Genomic DNA, 23,441 nt, shown 5'->3' with positions numbered 1-23,441 from the left:
TGTATGGGATGTTGTTAGATAGATAGGTTACAAACCTTTTACTTTCCAGATATCATGCTGAGTGAGTTGATGAACAGTACAGGAGGAATTCCACTCATGAACTGGAAGAGCCAGCCTATATCACGATCTGTGACATCAGCTGGGTCAAAGAAATCTTCGCAGGTATGGCTAGTGTACTTTACATCTTTTATTGATTTGTATGTGAACTTGCCAAGGTTGTATTGGAGGTCCTGTCCAAGAGCTCCAGAACCTTGAATAATGTGGAACAAAATGGATACAGCTGAGCTGGGCTTTGTTGTTAAAGTGAACATCTTTTGTCAATTAGTGTGACTTTGTTTTTGTGCACGTGCTGCTGCTGAGTTATGCTGATTTTGCAGTCTTACTGAGATAGTTTTATGATTTTGTGGTGATAGATCTCATGAAACATCAAATTTTGCTTCAAGATTACTAGGGTGACTGTAGAAATCTTGTTTCATAAGGTAATCTTGTGACAGTGCTTTGACCGAAAGCTGAATACTTTCTGGAACAGATATTTGAGGGAAGGATAATTAAAGATAGTAAGCATTCTGGATGACTGTTGGAGAGCACAGTATCACAAGATGCTCAAAAGTGCACAAGGCTAGTTTGATGTACTGTACATGAACTTTTCATGTATTTGGTAAAGTAGAATTGTCATCTGGAAGTCCTTGTAAGTGTATTTTCTCAAATTTGTCAAGTGAGACTTATTTCTGCAAAATTTGTAGTGAGCCTGCTCAAGGAGATATCTGGGTGTGATTCTTATTGGATATTTTTTAAAGTGACTTTTTAGGATACAGTGAATTGTGTGAACTATAAAATGGTATGGCTACTTAGCATATATCTGCTAAGTCCAGGTTATAAGGTTTTTACCTTGGATTAGGCAGATCAGCACTGGCCTGTGACTAAACAGAGTACTTACCTGGAGTTTGGTGTAGAATGTTTGCCAAGGATGATTGTAGGAGGAGCATTGATGCAAACTGAGTGCTGGCTGGAGTCTGACTGACTCTCTGCTTATTGAGCAGATTGATATCAGTTTGCTCCAGGATGGTGAATCCGCTCGACCCAGATCCTTGATTTATCCGCTCATCATGGCAGATTGTTACACTTTAATTGAACTAACTCCCATCACCATTAATTTTCCAGTTGGAATGATAGTTTTGACAGTGAAGTTACAGACTTATGCAATGCTCCACATATTTATCTTGTTGAGACAAATATGCTTATAAAATTTGTGTTGCAAAGTTTTTCAATCAGATTTTGCTACTTTTCATCCTTCCCTCATGGGGCTTGAAAAATGGGTGGGAATGGATCCTGGTTCACAGTCTGTACAAGCAATGATTGGTCTGTGTTCTCCTTTTTCTTATTAAACTTCCAACTTTTCTCTTGCTAACTATTTCAGGCCCTATGTGACAGTATTTTTTTGCAAATATCTTGTACTTGAGCCTTCCATCAGAATCTAATGTGCTTTATACTTCTACCAAGTCTGTTCTGCCAAGTCTGTTCTCCACCTAGCCAAAACTCCTTCATTAATAGAAAGTGTCAAATAACTCCCCTCATGATTTCTGGCACCTAGCCAAAGATATCTCCAATAACTTTGCTTCTTTCCCTCCTTCATTTCAACCAGATGGCACCACTGCTATCACATCTATCTCTAAAGCTGAACTCTTTGCTCAAACCTTTGCTAAAAACCCTACCTTGGATGATTCAGGGCTTGTTTCACCCTCCCCTCCACCCTCTGACTACTTCATGCTACTTATGAAAATTCTTTTCAGTGATGTTTTCCACACCTTCACTGGTCTAAAGCCTGAGAAGGCTTATGGACCTGATAGGGTCCCTCCTGTTGTTCTCTAAAACTAGACCTCTGTGCTTGCACCTTGCCTTGTCAAACTCTTTCAACTCTCAACATCTACCTTTCCTTCTTGCTAGAAGTTTGCCTACATTCATCCTGTTCCTAAAAAGGGTGACCATTCTATTCCCTCAAACTACTCTCCTATTTCTTTAATCTTCAGCCTATCTAAAGTTTTTTAATCTATTCTCAACAGGAAGATTCTTAAATATCTATCACTTCACAGCCTCCTATCTGATCGCCAGTATGGGTTCCATCAAGGCTGCTCTTTTGGTAATCTTTTGGCTTTCCTTACCGAGTCTTGGTCATCCTCTTTAAGAGATTTTGGTGAAACTTTTCTTGTTGTAGACATATCAAAAGCTTTTGATAGAGTCTGGCACAAAACTTTGATTTCCAAACTACCCTCCTATGGCTTCTGTCTTTCTCTCTGTAACTTCATCTCAAGTTTCCTTTCTGACTGTTCTATTGCTGCTGTGATAGATGGTCACTGTTCTTTAACTAAATCTATTAACTGTGGTGTTCCTCAGGGTTCTCTTCTGTCACCCACTTTTCCTATTATTCATTAATGATCTTCTAAACCAAACTTCTTGTCCTATCCACTCCTATGCTGATGATACCACCCTGCACTTATCCACATCTTTTCATTGACATCCAGCCCTTCAGGAAGTAAACATTTCATACAGGGAAGCTACAGAGTGCCTGGCTTCTGATCTCTCTAAAATTTCTGGTTGGGGCAGAGCAAACTTGATTTTGTTCAATGCCTCAAAAACTCAATTCCTCCATCTATCAACTTGACATATCATTTCAGACAACTATCCCCTCTTCTTCAGTGACACTCAACTGTCCCCCTCTTCTACACTGAACATCCTCAGTCTGTCCTTTTCTTATATTCTAAACTGGAAACTTCACATCTCATCCTTAGCTAAAACAGCTTCTGTGAAGTTAGACATTCTGAGATGTCACTGCCAGTTTTTCTCACCCCCCCCCCCAGCTTTCTGTACAGGGGCCTTATCCATCCATGTATGAAGTATGGTTCACGTGTCTGGAAGGATTCCACTCATACCACCCTTTTAGACATGGTGAAATCCAAAGCTTTTCATCTCATCAACTCCTCTCCTCTGACTGACTGTCTTCAGCCTTTTTCTCATCGCCGCAATGTTGCATCTCTAGCTATCTTCTGCTGCTATTTTCATGCTAACTACTATTCTGATCTTGTTAACAGCATGCCTCCTTTCCTCTCATGGCCTTGCTGCACAAGACTTTCTTCTTTCTCTGATCCCTATTCTGTCCATCTCTAATGCAAGAGTTAACCAGTATTCTCAATCATTCATCCTTTTCTCTGGTAAACTCTGGAACTCCTTGCTTGCTTCTGTATTTCCACCTTTCTATGATTTTAACTCCTTCAAGAGGAGGTTTCAAGACACATCCTTCAATTTTTGACTACCACTTAGTACCGTATTTGAGGGCTGGCATCTCACTGGGCTCTCTCTCTCTCTCTCTCTCTCTCTCTCTCTCTCTCTCTCTCTCTCTCTCTCTCTCTCTCTCTCTCTCTCTCTCTCTCTCTCTCTCTCTCTCTCTCTCTCTCTCTCTCTCTCTCTCTCTCTCTCTCTCTCTCTCTCTCTCTCTCTCCTTGGCTGATGTCCTTCCAACATATAAAAAAAAATCTTTTACTATCCATCCTAACACTCCTTCTGGTCCTGCTGTTTTCGTCACATCTTGATGATCATTTCAACTTCCAGTATTGTTAACTGGATTTCTTTCATTATTCTACTTTCCCTTATGTCTGTTAATCGGATAAATTAGTTTTTCCTTGTAAGAACTTTCTTGAAGCTCTTCATCATTTCCACCATTTCTATCGGATCCTCTTATGCAACTCCTTCCATCTTTAGTTTCTCTATGGTCTCTACTTTTCAGTTTGCCATTCACATGCTCATGTTTACACCTGTCTATTACATCTTTTCATATTGCCTTCGTCCTTCTCTTAGGATTTTTTTGTAATCATTTCTTACCTGTTTGTAATTATTCCATTATTCCATAAGTTCATTTTTTTCCATTTTTCCCATAATTCTTTCTTCCAATGCCACATATGTTATTAAACCAGGCTTTGTTACCAGCTGTTTTAGTCTTTCTTTTAGGTACAAATTTCTTTTCACCTTTGTTTACTTTGAGAAACCCCATCCCACTTTCCTTGGGCTCCTGTAGCTTTGTGGAACACATCCCATCTCTCTTCCTTAAAGAAGTTCTTCATGTTGTCAAAGTTTGTCTTACTATAGTTCAGTCTCTCAGCATGACATTCTTCATTCCACATACACTTTTTCCTCATTTACTTTAAATTCTATGATAGCAAAGTCACTTTTGGCTGCTATTGGACACTATCTCAGTATTTTCTATCTCAGTATTTTCAGTCACATGTTTCCTTTCTATATAAAAAACCCAATCAATGTTTTCTCAATCCTTTCCAAATCTTGTATCATCATCGTCGTCATCATTGACAGGAGGAAGCAGTAGACACCTGCCGAAACGACAATTACTCCCAGTGATGTCTAAAGCACTGTTCAAGGGATGCTGTGAACTTATCATTAAACCCAGCTGTGACCTCACTGAACGTTTCCCTTTGTGTCTCACAACACAAGGGGGCAGTCACAGCCTGCCCTCTAAAGACAACTCTCTTCCTCCACACAAAACTACAAGCACCTAATAACACACACACCCTTCACTCAAAAATATCAAAATTATCATACGTGTCCCCAGGTCGGACTGCCTTTCTGTCGACGACCCAAAGTGTCTTGACACCCCCCCCTTAACTTTTTCTTCATTAACTTCTGCAACATTCGCAGTTTAGATGTAATTTTTCAATCTGTAGAACACCACCTCTCCTCTTCTAAACCTCATCTTCTTTTCCTCACTGAAACTCAGGTGTCTGAGGCAACTGACAGTAGCCCCTTTTCTGTTCCCTCCTACTTTCTCTATCTTAATTTTCAATCCAAAGCTGCATGTTGCGTTTATGTGCGCAATGACTTAACCTGCTCTTGTGCCCACGCTCTTGAATCTTCCAAGTATTCCACCATCTGGCTACGACTACAGAGTCACTCTCAAACTAAATTTATCTGTGCTGTATACCTCTCATCTAACTCCTCTGACTATAAGAAATTCTTTGACTACTTAACTAAAGTGGAGCACATTCTGACCCTCTTCCCTTTTGCAGAGATCTCCATTCTTGGAGACTTCAATGTTCACCACCAGCTTTGGCTTTCCTCTCCCTTCACTGACCATCCTGGTGAACTAGCCTTTAACTTGGCCATCCTCCACGACCTAGAGCAATTGGTGCAACACCCTACTCGTATTCCTGACCGTCTTGGAGATGCACCCAACATTCCTGACCTTTTCCTGACCTCTAATCCTTCTGCTTATGCTGTCACCCTTTCTTCTCCATTGGGCTCCTCTGATCACAATCTCATATCTTTATCTTGTCCTATCACTCCAATCCCTCCTCAGGATCCCCCTAAGCAAAGGTGCCTCTGGCATTTTGCCTCTGCTAGTTGGGGGGACCTGAGGAGGTATTTTGCTGATTTTCCTAGGAATGATTACTGCTTCCATGTCAGAGACCCATCTTTGTGTGCTGAGCGCATAACAGAGGTGATAGTGTCTGGCATGGAGGCATACATTCCTCACTCTTTTTCTTGTCCTAAACCTTCCAAACCTTGGTTTAACACAGCTTGTTCTCGTGCTATACATGATAGAGAGGTGGGCCACAAAAGATACTTAAGCCTTCCATCATCAGAATCTCATGCACTTTATATTTCTGCCCAGAACCATGCCAAGTTTGTTCTCCAACTAGCCAAAAACTCCTTCATTAACAGAAAGTGTCAAAACCTTTCAAGATTTAACTCCCCTCGTGACTTCTGGCATTAGCCAAAAATATCTCCAATAACTTTGCTTCTTCTTCCTTCCCTCCTTTATTTCAACCAGATGGCTATCACATCTATTTCTAAAGCTGAACTCTTTGCTTAAACCTTTGCTAAAAACTCTAACTTTGACGATTTTGGGCTTGTTCCTCTCTCTCCTCCAGCCTCTGACTACTTCATGCTACCTATTAAAATTCTTCGCAATGATGTTTTCCATGCCCTTGCTGGCTTAAACCCTCAGAAGGCTTATGAACCTGATGTGGTCCCTTCTATTGTTCTCCGAAACTGTGCCTCCATGCTTGCACCTTGCCTAGTCAAACTCTTTCGCTCTGTCTGTCAACATTTACTTTTCCTTCTTGCTGGAAGTTTGCCTACATTCAGCCTGTTCCTAAAAAGGGTGACCGTTCTAATCCCTCAAACTACCATCCTATTGCTTTCATTTCCTGCCTATCTAAAGTTTTTGAATCTATCCTCAACAGGAAGATTCTTAAACATCTATCACTTCACAACCTTCTATCTGATCGCCAGTATGGGTTCCGTCAAGGCCGCTCTACTGGTGATCTGGCTTTCCTTACTGAGTCTTGGTCATCCTCTTTTAGAGATTTTGGTGAAACTTTTGCTGTTGCCTTGGACATATCAAAAGCTTTATCTTGATAGAGTCTGGCATAAAGCTTTGATTTCCAAACTACCCTCCTACAGCTTCTATCCTTGTCTCTGTAACTTCATCTCAAGTTTCCTTTCTGACCGTTCTATTGCTACTGTGGTAGACAGTCACTGTTCTTCTCCTAAATCTATTAACAGTGGTGTTCCTCAGGGTTCTGTCCTGTCACCCACTCTCTTATTATTCATTAATGGTCTTCTAAACCAAACTTCTTTTCCTATTGTCCTATCCACTCCTATGCTGATGATACCACCCTGCACTTTTCCACGTCTTTTCATAGACGTCCAACCCTTCATTAGGTAAACATTTCACGCGGGGAAGCCACAGAACCCTTGACTTCTGATCTTTCTAAAATTTCTGATTGGGGCAGAACAAACTTGGTATTGTTCAATGCCTCAAAAACTCGATTCCTCCATCTATCAACTCGACACAAGCTTCCAGACAACTATCCCCTCTTCTTCAATGACACTCAGCTGTCCCCCTCTTCTACAGTGAACATCCTTGGTCTGTCCTTTACTTATAATCTGAACTGGAAACTTCACATCTCATCTCTAGGTAAAACAGCTTCTATGAAGTTAGGCATTCTGAGACGTCTCCGCCAGTTTTTCTCACCCACCCTCAGCTACTAACTCTGTACAGGGGCCTTATCCGTATGCTTCACATGTCTGAGGGGTTCCACTCATATTGCTCTTCTAGAAAGGGTGGAATCAAAAGCTTTTCGTCTCAACTCCTCTCCTCTAACTGACTGTCTTCAGCCTCTCTCTCACCGCCACAATGTTGCATCTCTAGCTGTCTTCTACCGCTATTTTCATTCTAACTGCTCTTCTGATCTTGCTAACTGCATGCCTCCCCTCCTCCTGTGGCTTCGCTGCACAAGACTTTCTTCTTTCTCTTACACCTATTCTGTCCACCTTTCTAACGCAAGAGTTAACCAGTATTCTCAATCATTCATCCCTTTCTCTGGTAAACTCTTGAACTCCCTGCCTGCTTCTGTATTTTCACCTTAATATGACTTGAATTCCTTCAAGAGGGAGGTTTCAAGACACTTATCCATCAATTTTTGGCTACTGCTTTCACCCTTTTATGGGACTGGCATTTCAGTGGGCATTTTTTTTTTCATTGGATTTTTTGTTGCCCTTGGCCAGTGACCATCCTACATAAAAAAAAAAAAATCATTACATTAATACATTATCCTTTGCCAATTGTAATGACTTGTTTCCTCATGATGATTATGCTCCCTTGGTGCACCACTCTGCCTAGCACACCTCACTGGTAGTCTCCCATCATTATAACTTTTCAATTCTTAGCCCTCTAGACAGTTTCTTGTATCTCAACTTTTTTTCATATTCCTCCATTATCCAAGCATTAGTTTTAGGTGGTACATATGCTACTATAAAGTGCCACTTTTTTCCTAGTTTTCCTTCCACTTCTATTTTAAATTTTAAGGCTTCTGCCAGTCCTTTGTCACATATTTCAGCCACTTTTATGCCTTTATTAACCTCACATTCCAACAAGTTTCATAAGTTTTATTTCCAATACCTCTTCTGTTGGCAGGCATTTATGGCCTTTCCACACATCTTGCAAAACTGATTGAAGCAGTTTTTCTTTCAAAGGAAACTCATTAGTAGGCATGTACTATGTATCAATAGATTCACAAGGAAATTATCTTTATGATGTTCATATGAAAAAACAAAAAGTAATTTCACTTCTCTTTTCCCTCAAAAACAAATACAAAAAAAAAATGTACATGACCTTGTAGTTCAGAACTTTTCCATGAGTAATCTGCACCATACATCAACTAAACCATCTTTTTATGGGTTTTTCATTGGTACTATTGTCATTATGGTATGTCAATTAGATCTCAAGAAAATCAAGAACTGAAAGCAGCATTCATCTCAGATTATGTGCAGACAGCCTGAGTCAAGGACTGAAACTGACAAATTATCCAACAGTCAGCCTATTCTGAGAAGCATCAGCATTACCAATTCATTACTTATGTAAAACTTGTGCTCATCTTTGACTTCCCAAAAATTGATGTACTTGCACCAGAAAGTTTATTTTTTAATTAATTTAAATAAATTACTTGTGTCGGTGCAGTTTTGCATGAAGACATTTTGACGCACATTTGTGTCCAGTGCATGAGAGGGTTAAAAGGGCTGAGAAGTTTTAATGAGGAGCATGGTTAACAGTAGGAAACACCATAAGTGAATGGCTTCCATTATGTCAGGGATGTGTAATGGCACTGTCTGTTTAAAAGTTATGTGGATGGTGTGGTGAGGGAAGTTAATGCTAGAATGAGAGGATTGGGTCTGGTAACAGCAGAGGGTGAAGTATGCAGTGTGAGTCTATGGGGTTTCTTTTCAAGCTCTGTCCTGTCACTATGCAGCACTACTGTACTGAGCTGCCAGCCCAAGAAAAAATCCTAAATTACCTTGATTTTACTATGTTCATGCAAGTAGCTCTGTTAAGGTATCAGCACACAGAACTGATGTAATCAGTAAACTTAACAGTAAAAATTTAGGTGTGAAAAGATAACCATAATTATTGTGTTTCCTTGAAAACCAAGCCTTATTTTTTAACAAGTTGCAAGATAAATTTTCTATTGTATTTAAAAAAAAATACCCAAAGTAATTCCTGCCTGGCCTTTTAATATGCTTAACTTATATCTGAATCTTAGAAATGTACTCATTATTTGCAGATGAGTATGTCTTGGCATTAAGTTCATGTAATGTACTGTACATAAAATGCACACTAGGCAACTGAGGCCAGGCACAGTCTTCACCCCCAAGATGATCTCCAAGCCATTATTATTTACATTTGAAACACACTGCCACACTCGCTGTACTGCTTCTTTCTGTCTCCTGTCCCTCCGAAAGTGGATATTGCTTCCTACTAACCTCACTTTTGAAGGCAACTCCTGAACTCTGTCTCCTTGCTGCCAACATGTGGCAGAAACTAATCCATTTCAGTTCAAGAAGGTTTTGTCAAATAAAGTGATCAAACTGGTTTTGGCTTTTCTATGAAGAGACATTATGTATTAATAATTTTTACATTTTAGAACTTTAATACAAGTTTTAAAAATTTTTAGAGGCAGGTGAAATTCATTTTTGGCTATATTTTTTTTTTATACAAGAGGAAAAAAAGCTTGCTAAGTTTTTAACATTCTGGCTCAGTTTTCAGGAAAAACCACTGTGGATATAACTTTTGCTATGAAGTTTATTGACTCCATCAATTGTGTGTCTGATACTTTAACAAAAAAGCTTCTTGCATGACGATGGAAGACAATGCATAGAAATCCTCCATTGCTGTTTGGGGATAATGCAGCATTAGTGGCAGATATAAGTTAACTAAGCTTGTAGAGGAGTTTGGATGAGTGTGTAGGAGAAGGAAACTGAAGATAAATGTAGGGAAGAGTAAGGTAATGAGTTACACCAGGGAGGCAGGTGGTAGCATGAATGTAAGGCTGAATGATGAGGAGCTGGAGGAGGTAGCTGTTTCAGATATCTTGGATCTACAGTAGCAGTGGATGTAGGAGTGAAACAGAGGTTAGAGCTTAGATGAAGGAAGCAGAAAAAGTTTAGGAAGTCTGAATAGACTGTTTGAATAGGGCACTTGGAATAAATATAAAGTATATTGTCTGAAAGGATAGTTGTACCTACTGTTCTGTATGGTGTTGAGAATCGGAGCATGTGAGTAGCAGACAAGAAAATGAGTGTAATGGAGAAGAGATGTCTATGGAGTATGTGTGGAGTAACTCAGATGGAGAGTCAAAAATAAGGTGCTGTTAGAGACTTGGCAGGACAGACAGAGCAGTGTGTCCTGAGATGGTTTGGACATGTTAACAGAATGGAGGATGATAAATTGGTGAAGATGTGAGGTTAAGTATGAGAAGTAGGTCATATAAGGGATGAATAGATAGTATGAGGGTGGTGTTAAAAGAAAGGGGACTGATACTGGAGCATAGTAGAATGATTGTGTGACATAAATAAATGGAGAGCACCTGTGAGTGTGTGAAGAATGATGCAGTCTTGTGACTTCCAAGGGAGGTGCCACACATTGGTGAACTTGCACAGGTGTGGGGCAATTAGGTGTGGTAGGAGAGGGTACTCGTTAGAAAGGAGCCTTGTTCCAAGCTGTGCAACTTATCCCTGTAAAGTTAGGGCAGGAATACTTTTTCATCTCTGTTTGGAGGATAAGACTGTGTTTACATCTAGTGAATCGAATCAGTTCTTTCTGTGAAGAATCAACATGATTCATAATTCATCTTGATTCACCACACTAATTTCAATGTAACCATATACACCAAGCAAATAGAGTCAATTCAAATCATGCTGATTCATGGTGATTCAGAGTCAGTGATTTGCATGGGCACATTTTTTTGTCACAATGATTCTGCCAAGGAGTGAGCATCATGTTTTTGGAAGACTTGATCAATTTAGTACCAGAGAAGTGTCTTACATATGAGCCTTGTGATCCTGCACACCAAGAGCATGATGCAATCAACTCGATAAGCATTTTAAATTGTTCTTTGTTAATTTTAAAGAAAGAAAAATTATCTGTTAATTTTAAAGAAAGAAAAATTATCTGGATTGTTTACCAAATCTGGGAATAAATGTCCAAAGCTCCCAAATTTAGGTCTCCTAGTACTAAATTCATGCACCCATATTCTTGTTTGATGCTTATAACTAAGCTGCTTCAGGTACAGCAGCACTGCTATATCAGCGAGTGTCTACATCCACACTCATCAAAGGCAGCCTACACACTACTGCCAGTTGATTCTGACAGTCTGACTCATTTAGTGGGAACCATGCTAATCCAAAATGACTTATGATTCTCCATGAATTAAATAGAATCAATTTGCTTAGTATAAATGCAGCCCAAGGGGCTAAGAGAGTGGTGTGAATGACTGTGAACATGAAACTTGTGTGCCTTGTCATGGTTACTGCTCTTTTTAGGTGACAGCATTGGTATGTGTATGTATGTATGTATGTATGTATGTAGTCTTTCTTGAGATATATCTTAAGAAACTAGGGCACATGAGAATATCAACAAAAACATGTAAGAAATGCCCTTGTCATAATTTAAGACATGTCTGATCTTAGTCATCATTTAAATAAGATAATTATCTTATAGAAATGTTTAAAATTGTCAGTCATATCCTAACAGTGAAACTGTGAGATTCAAAGTGTTGGGGCATAGATGAGTAGTATTTCATAATTGATGTAGAGTAGTACATTTTGATCCTCTAGGTTGAATAAAGACATGCATTTCTTAGTAGCAAGTTTAGAATGTTTAATGAGGTTAGGATCTGCTTAATGTATCATTAGAATGTCAAACATTCTAGTAAACAATATGGCTTTGTTAAATATATTGTAGGGCCAATCTTGCTTCTACATTCCTATAGAAAATTGTAGTGAGGAGAGTTCAGATCCTTTCCATAAGGATATGAGGTCATTTTATGTAATCAGTTGTTTTATAAACAGTTTTGTAAGACCTTAAGTATATATATATATATATATATATATATATATATATATATATATATATATATATATATATATATATATATATATATATATATATATGTATGTATATATATATGTATGTATATATATATATATATATATATATATATATATATATATATATATATATATATATATATATATATATATATATATATATATATATATATATATATTATGTATATATATATGTATATATATATATATATATATATATATATATATATATATATATATATATATATATATATATATATATATATATATATATATATATATATATATGTATATATATATATATATATATGTATATATATGTATATACAGTATATATATATATATGTATATATATATATATATATATGTATATATATATATATATATGTATATATATATATATATATATATATATATATATATATATATGTATATATATGTATATATATATATATATATGTATATATATGTATATATATATATATATATGTATATATATGTATATATATGTATATATATATATATATATATATATATATATGTATATATATGTATATATATGTATATATATATATATATATATATATATATATATATATATATATATATATATATATATATATATATATATATATATGTATATAAACAGATGGGATGACTTTTAGGGTAGACTTGCATTAGGTCATATATTTAAAATTTTTAAAATTTTCTTTATATTCATGATTACTAACAGTTGCAGCACAACAGTGGTGGTGGTGACCCAAGCATCCCGCTGAGCAGGCTGTTGGCACAGACTTACAGCTATAGCTCAGAGAGTTCCTCTCCTAGTTCTTCCCTTACTCCCCACTCAACATCTCAGGTCAGTACACAATACTTTTAATCACTACACTCTATGTCAGAAGTTAAGGCACCTAATACATAATATAATGACTTTTGGCAGAAAATGCATGAGCTTAATTTGAATAACTTGACTTACATTGTGAGAGTCTTGTTATAATTCTAGTAGATGTGTCAGGCTTCCATACGTCAAGGATAATTAATGACTTAATGCTAGTTGCCAGATAATAATTTATATTGGATGGATTGTAGTTCATATTCTTTTAGCATCTTGTCCAGTTCTGCTTTTGTGTCTTCCCCCCTGTGAGCTTCAATAGTGGAGTGAAGGTAAACATGTCAGGATGACATAACTGTTTATCTTAGTGAAAGTGGGTAATGATTTGTCAGATATTTTGTGTAAAATTGGCATACTACTTTGCATTATCTAGCAAGTTGTTAGAATTTTCAAGGATAAAGGTTTGCAAGCAATATTCACTCTTAAATCTCACTCTGAAAGGCCTAAATAATTTCTCAAAGGACTGTTAAGGGTTTTGGAAAGGCAGGTGCAGGCCACATCAAAGATGTGAAAAAAAGTGAAAAAGGAACTAAATAATCTTTTGCTTGGAAATGTCAGATGAACAAGTTTAATGTGGTCTACAGAATGACACTGGTGTGAGACATTTTAGATATAAAACCAGAAAAACACTTGGTTTTGTGAAGTTTTGCAGGAATGTTACTTGGAGTGGTGATGAATGGGAAAAAAGGTCCTTTGGTTTGAATCCATTTTCATACTACCTACACATATAGTAGCACATGGAGTAGTGTATTGCAGCCCTGATAGTGATTCCAACCTCCTTAAAGACAATAAAATATCTTTTCATATGTTGTAGGCTGCTGTTCTTACATTGTTGGAAATCCTATTTAATATATCTTTTGTCTTATTTAGTTACATACATTAGGGTACACAACAATGCCCGACCATTATAATGTACAACTGCAATAACGCAGTGAAACTTTAATAAATATTTAATTGGAATAACGAATCAGAACTGGCATAGCGAACTCGCCACTCGTGAGCGTTGGAATTTTAATAAAAATTCAACTGGAATAATGAAACAAAACTGGCAAGATGAACTCGCCATCTGTGTGAGCACTGAAATTTTAATAAAAAATTAATCACAAACAAACTAAAACTCGCAGAACTAACTCACCAGCTGTGCGAGATGCTGCTTGCTATCTGCTGCCTGTCCTTTCCTCCCTTTTTCTCCTTTCCTTTCCCTTCTTTTGTCTTGTCTCAAACCTCCCTCCCTGTCACCTCCCTTTATTTGTCAGAGATAAAGGACAAGGGAGTGATACCCCCTCTCTCTCTCTCTCTCTCTCTCTCTCTCTCTCTCTCTCTCTCTCTCTCTCTCTCTCTCTCTCTCTCTCTCTCTCTCTCTCTCTCTCTCTCTCTCTCTCTCTCTCTCTCTCTCTCTCTCTCTCTCTCTCTCTCTCTCTCTCTCTCCAAGATGAGCCTATCACTTTTAATGTGTGCAGTATCTACTGAAGTATGATACATCCCATAAGATACACTACGTCTTTTTCATGCCTCTTTCTTTTGTCTTTGAATCCTAACATAATCATTTCTTGTTCTCTTAAATTAATTCCAAAGATTAGATCATCTCTGCCTCTTCCATTTCTTTCAGGCCACTTCTTTTTTTCTACCTCATCACCTCACATCTGATGTTAAGCTATTTCTTATTTCCAAGATCTCTTGAGTTTTCTTGTCATGACTTTAACCTCTCCCTTCTTTTATATCTTTAAAAACTCAAATGATCCCATTTACCTTGAGATTCACCAGCATTATGGGAATTATGCCGACGTTCATCATAAAAAATATATACATATTTTCAAAATCTGCCTTACTGTAGTTTAGTCTGACAATTCTATGCTCTTCTTTCTTATATGTTCCCCTCATCCCTGATTCTAAATTTTACAACTACTCGTATGTGGTCACTCATAGCTAACAGAGTCTTCACTAGTGTTGTTTCCGCCCCGGACTAAATACTTTTGACGCTATAAATGTGTTTACCTCTGACCTACACGATGCCTTGAATAAACTTAAGTCTATAATATCCATTTTCATTGATTTCAGCAAAGCTTTTGACACAGTTGACCCAAACATTCTAATAGACAAATTACGTCACTATGGTATTCGCGGTTGTGTGGAAAATTGGTTCAAATCATATTTAACTGGCCGATCTCATTTTACATCCTGCAATAACTCTAAATCAACCATCAAACCTATACATCTTGGCATGCCACAAGGTAGAATCTTAGGCCCTATTCTTTTCCTGATATATATCAACGATATCAGCAATGCCTCTACTGCTTTCAACACTATACAGTTTGCTGATGACTCCACCTTGTACATGATTGGTGATAATCCCACTGACCTAATCTACAGAGCCAACCTAGAATTATCTGCCTTTTCTGAATGGTGTCTTGCAAATCGCCTAACAATTAACACAGCTAAAACTTTCTACATGTTATTTACAAATACCACCACCAAATACCAACCCTTACCTAGACTTACCATATTAGATAAAGATATCACGCAAGTTTCTCAGACAAAATTTCTTGGAGTCACATTTGACAATAATCTTACCTTTAAATATCACATATCAAACCTTTGCCTAAAATTATCTAGATTCAGCTCTATTGCTGAAAATAAAAAACTTTGTTCCAGTGGAAATTATGAAAATCATGTATTATGCCCATATATACCCACACTTAACCTACTGTAATCCAATTTGGTCCACTACCTACCCATGTCATCTACAAAATCTAAACATCCTCCACAAGAAAATTATTAGAATAATGACTAATAGTGACTTCCTCCAACACACACCTCCACTCTTTAAATCTATGAAAATCCTTCAACTCTCTGACTTATCAAACTTCTCTATTGCATCATACATGTTCAAATTGATAAATTCCAACAACAATAATACCCTGACCCTAACTCATAACCACTCCACACGCTACAGGCATTCTCTACAGATTCCCCATCATACCTTAACTCTCTACCAACACTCTCTAATGTATAAAGGTCCCAAAATATGGAATAGCACCCTGTCACACATAAAAAATTCATTAAGCGTAAATATCTTTAAGAGAAAACTAAAAGAATATTTATTGTCTCAATACTGACACATCTTGTACTTCAATCAATTTATATCAATATCAATTATTTTGTTTCTTGGTATTGTAACCAAATAGTTCATATCCTCTGTAACTAAAATAGTTTATAACCTCTAGTATATATACATATTTATTTCTGTTTGTTTAATTATTCTCAAAACTAATATTTGCTTGTTTATAATCAGATTCCACTTCAATTTTCTCTATTTCTCATGTATAATTATGATTTTTCTCCTTTCCTTCCTGTTCTTACAAAGCCATTTATCCCTAAATCTTTTGTTATTGCTTTTAATCTTTTTTTTTTACATTTTCTTCAATTAGATTTTTAGTTTAGTGTTGTTTTACATTTCAGTATTAAGTAGATATTAAGTGTGCCCAAAAAGCTTGTGCTTCATAAGGGGCTGTTTGTCTTTCAATTAATTGTACCTTAAGCTTATATATGTATTACAGACAAACATAATAAAGTGTTTAAAGTGTTTAAAGTGTTTAAAGTGTTTAGTATTTAAGTTTTTTTTGGGTTAATACTAAATCTAAACTGGATGATTCACCTCCATTGCCAAATCTTGTGTGTTCCCCCACCCACTGCATCAGTCCATGTTTCATTGCCAACTGCAGTAGTCTGCCTCATGACAGTCCCTCTGCTCCCCCAAGTCTGTCACTCTTCTCAATACACTTCCTAATAATTGAAATTGCCCATCATGATTCTATCACTCTTCCATCATTCTCTCCAGACACTACTGTTCCTTTTTATCATGTCATTATATTCAAGACTCTCCCATGCATTTGTTTTGGGGTACGTACACCACTATGATGTGTCTTCTTACTCCATTCTCACTTTTGACTTTCAATATCAGTACCTCCACCTTTCTCTCACTACTAACAATCGCCTCCACTTCAACATTTTTCCTCACTACGAACATCACTGCCACCTTTTTTTTTTTCTTTTCTATTCCTTGTCCATATATTATGTTTCTAATCCTCACCAGCTCTATTACTCTATCACACTTATGTTTCCCATTTATATTTGTAAGGGTAGCCTTCTGTTGTTCCTCTATGTCTCTTCATTCTTTTCTCCCTCTTTGAAGTATACTATTTTCTCATTCGCACATCCATTACCCTCTAAAAACTTTCTTTTCCTCTTCTGACCTCTTCTCATTTTCATCCTGCTCCTAACTTCACTCAATTTTTCCTCGTTCAGATCCTTTCTCAACCACTGCTGTTTTAGTGTTCATGTCTTTTGCCAGTTTCTATGTGCTCTCTTAACACCTCTGCTTCACTCTGCTCTTTAAAATTTATTCTTACTGGCCTGTCTCTCCACTCAGTATGCATGTGTCTATGTGATTGGGGATACTTTTACTTGGCTACCTCTCTTAAGGATGTCAGTCTTGTATGTAAAGATAAATAACATACTCATGTAGTAACATAGTGACAAACACTCTAATGTAGGCATTCATCTTAGCAAAGACAAATCATAAAGACAAGAGCTGGTTTTTCTTAGACAGATTAACTAATGGTTCTGTATTTTCTCTTGAACTCAGGGATATGGGCACAACAACAGTGTGTTTGGGTACATGGATGACAGTCCTCAGTCCAGTGGTTCCAGCAACTCTCGGCAGTCATTCAGCTACTCCCAGTCCCCTGGTAGTGTGGGTTGTCGCATGAAGCAGACTTCAAGCAGGTAATTTCCTGTTGGTTTTGTCATGGCATATTGTCATGACCCCCCTCTGCCTCTCTCTCTCTCTCTCTCTCTCTCTCTCTCTCTCTCTCTCTCTCTCTCTCTCTCTCTCTCTCCCTCTCCCTCTCCCTCCCTCTCCCTCTCCCTCCCTCCCTCCCTCCCTCCCTCCCTCCCTCCCTCCCTCTCTCTCTCTCTCTCTCTCTCTCTCTCTCTCTCTCTCTCTCTCTCTCTCTCTCTCTCTCTCTCTCTCTCTCTCTCTCTCTCTCTCTCTCTCTCTCTCTCTCTCTCTCTCTCTCTCTCTCTCTCTCTCTCTCTCTCTCTCTCTCTCTCTCTCTCTCTCTCTCTCTCTCTCTCTCTCTCTCTCTCTCTCTCTCTCTCTCTCTCTCTCATGTGGAGGTGATGATAAGTTAAGGAATCATGTTCGGATACATTCTCAAGTGTCAGGCCTAGCTTTGTCTCATAATGGGAACACCCAAGAAATTGATTTGAAGGCAGGATAAATCATGGACTGTAAGGATTGCCAACCAGTGTCATGCCTATTAAGCCCCTAACAAGAACACTCATGGTAAACATGCAGTTCTGATGTCTGGTATGATCACTAAGACTTGAGTCTATTTTGATCAGCTTTGTCCTGTCATTATATTATTTTGTTGAAAATGATGTTCATGAAGTTTTCAAGCTAGACTTTCAGATCTAAAGCCAATTGTATGATTTACCACTATCAGCTATGGTAACACCATGTAACACTATATTTGTCCATGAGGTAAAACAAAAACTTTCTGATTCTTTAGGTTAAAAATAAGCAAAAATGCAGTCAATAAGTTCAAACTCTGGTTCTGACTTCATGTGATCAAAATAGTAATTTCTTGAGAAATGTTACTCATTATTTATGGTGAACATAGTTTTTTAGAGAAGTGTGCTTAAGTAATAAAAAATACTTCACAGTATCTGCTTTTAAATCAAATGAATCTTATTTAGCATAATTAAGAGTTATTTCATTATGAAATAAATAATAAAACAATAATGTTAAATGTAAAAAAGTCCAAAATTCAACCTTCTAAAGAAAAGCAACAGACATTTTTCAAAAAAGTTTTTCTTCAAGTCTAGCAATTGTATCTCAGTTTGCTCTCACACAAAAGATTCCAGATGTAGTCCACCATCATACTTTAATTATACTGTCCCTTGTAGTATTCCTCAAACAAGCTAACATCCTGGTGAAATCTTCTGCATTGCTCTTTTGGGTAGTCTTCCATGTTTTCCTTGAAATCATCAAGATGAGCATGTAGTACATTTAGTTTCAATGATATCTGGCAGCCCATGGTCTGGTAAGTGTCCACAAGGTTGTCAACAATTTCCTTATAGTTTTCTGCCTTGTGATTTCAAAGGAATCCTTTAACTACAGAAATAAAGCTTGTCCACTCTGCTTACTCCATCAGACAATTTCCCAGGGAAGCTCTCAGAGTTTATAAGACGTTTCACTTGATGTCCCACAACACTCCTGCTTTAAGCTTTGCTTCAGACACCTTGGGAAACAGCTCCCAAATGTGCTTGAAGGCCTCACCCTCAGGATTAAGCTGGGTAACAAACTGCTTGATGAGGCCTAGTTTGATGTGCAAAGGTGGCATCAGCACTTTTGATGGCTCCACTAGAGGCTCTTGTTTCATGTTATCAACCCCAACCTCACAGCCTCTTCTCATAGTGTAGAGCTGCATTTTGGGTATCCCAAAGGCACTTACAGCAAGGGAATTTGAAGCCTCCCGTAAGCCCCATTAAGAAGGTCATCATCTTGAAGTCACCAATGACCTCCCAGCTGAACTGGTCATACTTCAGAACACTCAGCAGTGATTTAGCATTTTGGTACTCTTCTTTCATGTACACTAAATGACCCAAAGGAATCATGGTGACACTTCTGGGAAATAATATTGATACTATCATCCAGTAAATCCCACTGCTTCGGTCTGGAAATAAGCAGCTCTGCATTGGACTTTGTCAAGGCCATTTCTCTGATGAGGTCATTAATGTCCTCTTGATTGGGATAGTATGGGCACCTAACACCAGCCACTTGGTGTCGTCTGCTCCTAGCAGCCATCGCTCCTTGTTCCTCCTGAGAATTGTCATTGCTTGCTTCTGCTGGACAGGGTTGATCTCAAGGGAGGCTGTGGTACATGAAGATCATTCGAGTTATGGGGAACAGGTGCAATAGAAGAGGGAATGTTAGAGTACTCAGTAGGAGATGCATTTTTCCCTTACCTGCTTCTAGTTGAGTCCACCATACAGAAATAACAGTCCATAAGATGGTCTGAGGGTTCTCGTCAGACATGAGGGATGGCAAAATGTATTGCCCTCTTCTCTCCTCTGAACCATCCTTCAAGAGTGTGGTTGCAGTAGTCACAGATGACAAGCAGAGCCCAATGTTTATCCCCTTTTTTCTTTGATGCCTCTAAGTGTTTTTAGCTGATTTTGCAAAAAGCTTGCCACAGACATAGCAAAAGCAGTCTGCCAAGTATCTGCAGCCACAAGTAAGCATTTTTTTATTTATTTATTTTTTATTTTATTTTATTTTTTTTTTTATGTAGGAAGGATACTGGCCAAGGGCAACAAAAATCTAATAAAAAAATGCCCACTGAAATGCCAGTCCCATAAAAGGGTCAAATCAGTGGTCAAAAATTGGTGGATAAGTGTCTTGAAACCTCCCTCTTGAAGGAATCCAAGTCATAGGAAGGTGGAAATACAGAAGCAGGCAGGGAGTTCCAGAGTTTACCAGAGAAAGGGATGAATGATTGAGAATACTGGTTAACTCTTGCATTAGAGAGGTGGACAGAATAGGGGTGAGAGAAAGAAGAAAGTCTTGTGCAGCGAGGCCGCGGAAGGAGGGGAGGCATGCAGTTAGCAAGATCAGAAGAGCAGTTAGCATGAAAATAGCGGTAGAAGACAGCTAGATATGCAACATTGCGGCGGTGAGAGAGAGGCTGAAGACAGTCAGTTAGAGGAGAGGAGTTGATGAGACGAAAAGCTTTTGATTCCACCCTGTCTAGAAGAGCAGTATGAGTGGAACCCCCCCAGACATGTGAAGCATACTCCATACATGGACGGATAAGGCCCTTGTACAGAGTTAGCAGCTGGGAGGGTGAGAAAAACTGGCGGAGACGCCTCAGAACACCTAACTTCATAGAAGCTGTTTTAGCTAGAGATGAGATGTGAAGTTTTCAGTTCAGATTATAAGTAAAGGACAGACCGAGGATATTCAGTGTAGAAGACGGGGACAGTTGAGTGTCATTGAAGAAGAGGGGATAGTTGTCTGGAAGGTTGTGTCGAGTTGATAGATGGAGGAATTGAGTTTTTGAGGCATTGAACAATACCAAGTTTGCTCTGCCCCAATCAGAAATTTTAGAAAGATCAGAAGTCAGGCGTTCTGTGGCTTCCCTGCGTGAAATGTTTACCTCCTGAAGGGTTGGACGTCTATGAAAAGACGTGGAAAAGTGCAGGGTGGTGTCATCAGCGTAGGAGTGGATAGGACAAGAAGTTTGGTTTAGAAGATCATTAATGAATAATAAGAAGAGAGTGGGTGACAGGACAGAACCCTGAGGAACACCACTGTTAATAGATTTAGGAGAAGAACAGTGACCGTCTACCACAGCAGCAATAGAACGGTCAGAAAGGAAACTTGAGATGAAGTTACAGAGAGAAGGATAGAAACCGTAGGAGGGTAGTTTGGAAATCAAAGCTTTGTACCAGACTCTATCAAAGGCTTTTGATATGTCCAAGGCAACAGCAAAAGTTTCACCAAAATCTCTAAAAGAGGATGACCAAGACTCAGTAAGGAAAGCCAGAAGATCACCAGTAGAGCGGCCTTGACGGAACCCATACTGGAGATCAGATAGAAGGTTGTGAAGTGATAGATGTTTAAGAATCTTCCTGTTGAGGATAGATTCAAAGACTTTAGATAAGCAGGAAATTAAAGCAATAGGACAGTAGTTTGAGGGATTAGAGCGGTCACCCTTTTTTAGGAACAGGTTGAATGTAGGCAAACTTCCAGCAAGAAGGAAAGGTAGATGTTGACAGACAGAGCTGAAAGAGTTTGACTAGGCAAGGTGCAAGCACGGAGGCACAGTTTCGGAGAACAATAGGAGGGACCCCATCAGGTCCATAAGCCTTCCGAGGGTTTAGGCCAGCGAGGGCATGGAAAACATCATTGCGAAGAATTTTAATAGGTGGCATGAAGTAGTCAGAGGGTGGAGGAGAGGGAGGAACAAGCCCAGAATCATCCAAGGTAGAGTTTTTAGCAAAGGTTTGAGCAAAGAGTTCAGCTTTAGAAATAGATGTGATAGCAGTGGTGCCATCTGGTTGAAGTAGAGGAGGGAAAGAAGAAGAAGCAAAGTTATTGGAGATATTTTTGGCTAGATGCCAGAAATCACGAGGGGAGTTAGATCTTGAAAGGTTTTGACATTTTCTGTTAATGAAGGAGTTTTTGGCTCGTTGGAGAACAGACTTGGCATGGTTCCGAGCAGAAATATAAAGTGCATGAGATTCTGGTGATGGAAGGCTTAAGTACCTTTTGTGGGCCACCTCTCTATCATGTATAGCACGAGAACAAGCTGTGTTAAACCAAGGTTTAGAAGGTTTAGGACAAGAAAAAGAGTGAGGAATGTACGCCTCCATGCCAGACACTATCACCTCTGTTATGCGCTCAGCACACAAAGACGGGTCTCTGACACGGAAGCAGTAGTCATTCCAAGGAAAATCAGCAAAATACCTCCTCAGGTCCCCCCAACTAGCAGAGGCAAAACACCAGAGGCACCTTCACTTAGGGGGATCCTGAGGAGGGATTGGAGTGATAGGACAAGATAAAGATAAGAGATTGTGATCGGTGGAGCCCAACGGAGAAGAAAGGGTGACAGCATAAGCAGAAGGATTAGAGGTCAGGAAAAAGTCAAGAATGTTGGGCGTATCTCCAAGACGGTCAGGAATACGAGTAGGGTGTTGCACCAATTGCTCTAGGTCATGGAGGATAGCAAAGTTGTAGGCTAGTTCACCAGGATGGTCAGTGAAGGGAGAGGAAAGCCAAAGCTGGTGGTGAACATTGAAGTCTCCAAGAATGGAGATCTCTGCAAGAGGGAAGAGGGTCAGAATGTGCTCCACTTTGGAAGTTAAGTAGTCAAAGAATTTCTTATAGTCAGAGGAGTTAGGAGAGAGGTATACAGCACAGATAAATTTAGTATGAGAATGACTCTGTAATCGTAGCCAGATGGTGGAAAACTCGGAAGATTCAAGAGCGTGGGCACGAGAGCAGGTTAAGTCATTGCGCACAGAAACGCAGCATCCAGCTTTGGATCGAAAATGAGGATAGAGAAAGTAGGAGGGAACAGAAAAGGGGCTACTGTCAGTTGCCTCAGACACCTGAGTTTCAGTGAGGAAAAGAAGATGAGGTTTAGAAGAGGAGAGGTGGTGTTCTACAGATTGAAAATTAGATCTGAGACCGCGAATGTTGCAGAAGTTAATGAAGAAAAAGTTGAGGGGGGTGTCAAGACACTTAGGGTCGTCGACAGAAAGGCAGTCCGACCTGGGGACATTTATGGTCCCCTCCCCAGATGGGGACTCCGAGGCTGGTGTAGGAGTCACCATGATTTTAAAATTTTTGAGTGAAGGGTGTGTGTGTTATTAGATGCTTGTAGTTTTGTGTGGAGGAAGAGAGTTGTCTTTAGAGGGCAGGCTGTGACTGCCCCCTTGTGTTGTGAGACACAAAGGGAAACGTTCAGTGAGGTCACAGCTGGGTTTAATGATAAGTTCACAGCACCCCCTGAACAGTGCTTTAGAC

At 38.7% G+C, this 23,441-nt stretch overlaps 1 protein-coding gene across 3 annotated transcripts in view; it reads left to right on the top strand.

Annotated features, from left to right (window-relative positions):
- LOC135113197 (cytoplasmic polyadenylation element-binding protein 1-B-like) overlaps nt 1–23,441 on the top strand; it is a 272,466-nt gene that overhangs the window by 49,620 nt on the left and 199,405 nt on the right. For all 3 annotated transcript variants that reach the window (XM_064028329.1, XM_064028331.1, XM_064028328.1), the window contains exons 3-5: nt 50–162; nt 12,686–12,811; nt 17,490–17,629. In XM_064028329.1, the coding sequence (XP_063884399.1) occupies nt 50–162; nt 12,686–12,811; nt 17,490–17,629 (379 nt within the window). The remainder of the gene's footprint in view (nt 1–49; nt 163–12,685; nt 12,812–17,489; nt 17,630–23,441) is intronic.

Source organism: Scylla paramamosain, chromosome 25 (genome assembly GCF_035594125.1).
Source record: "Scylla paramamosain isolate STU-SP2022 chromosome 25, ASM3559412v1, whole genome shotgun sequence".
NCBI classification, from domain to species: Eukaryota; Metazoa; Arthropoda; class Malacostraca; order Decapoda; family Portunidae; genus Scylla; species Scylla paramamosain.
This window is presented reverse-complemented; position numbering and strand designations above follow the sequence as displayed.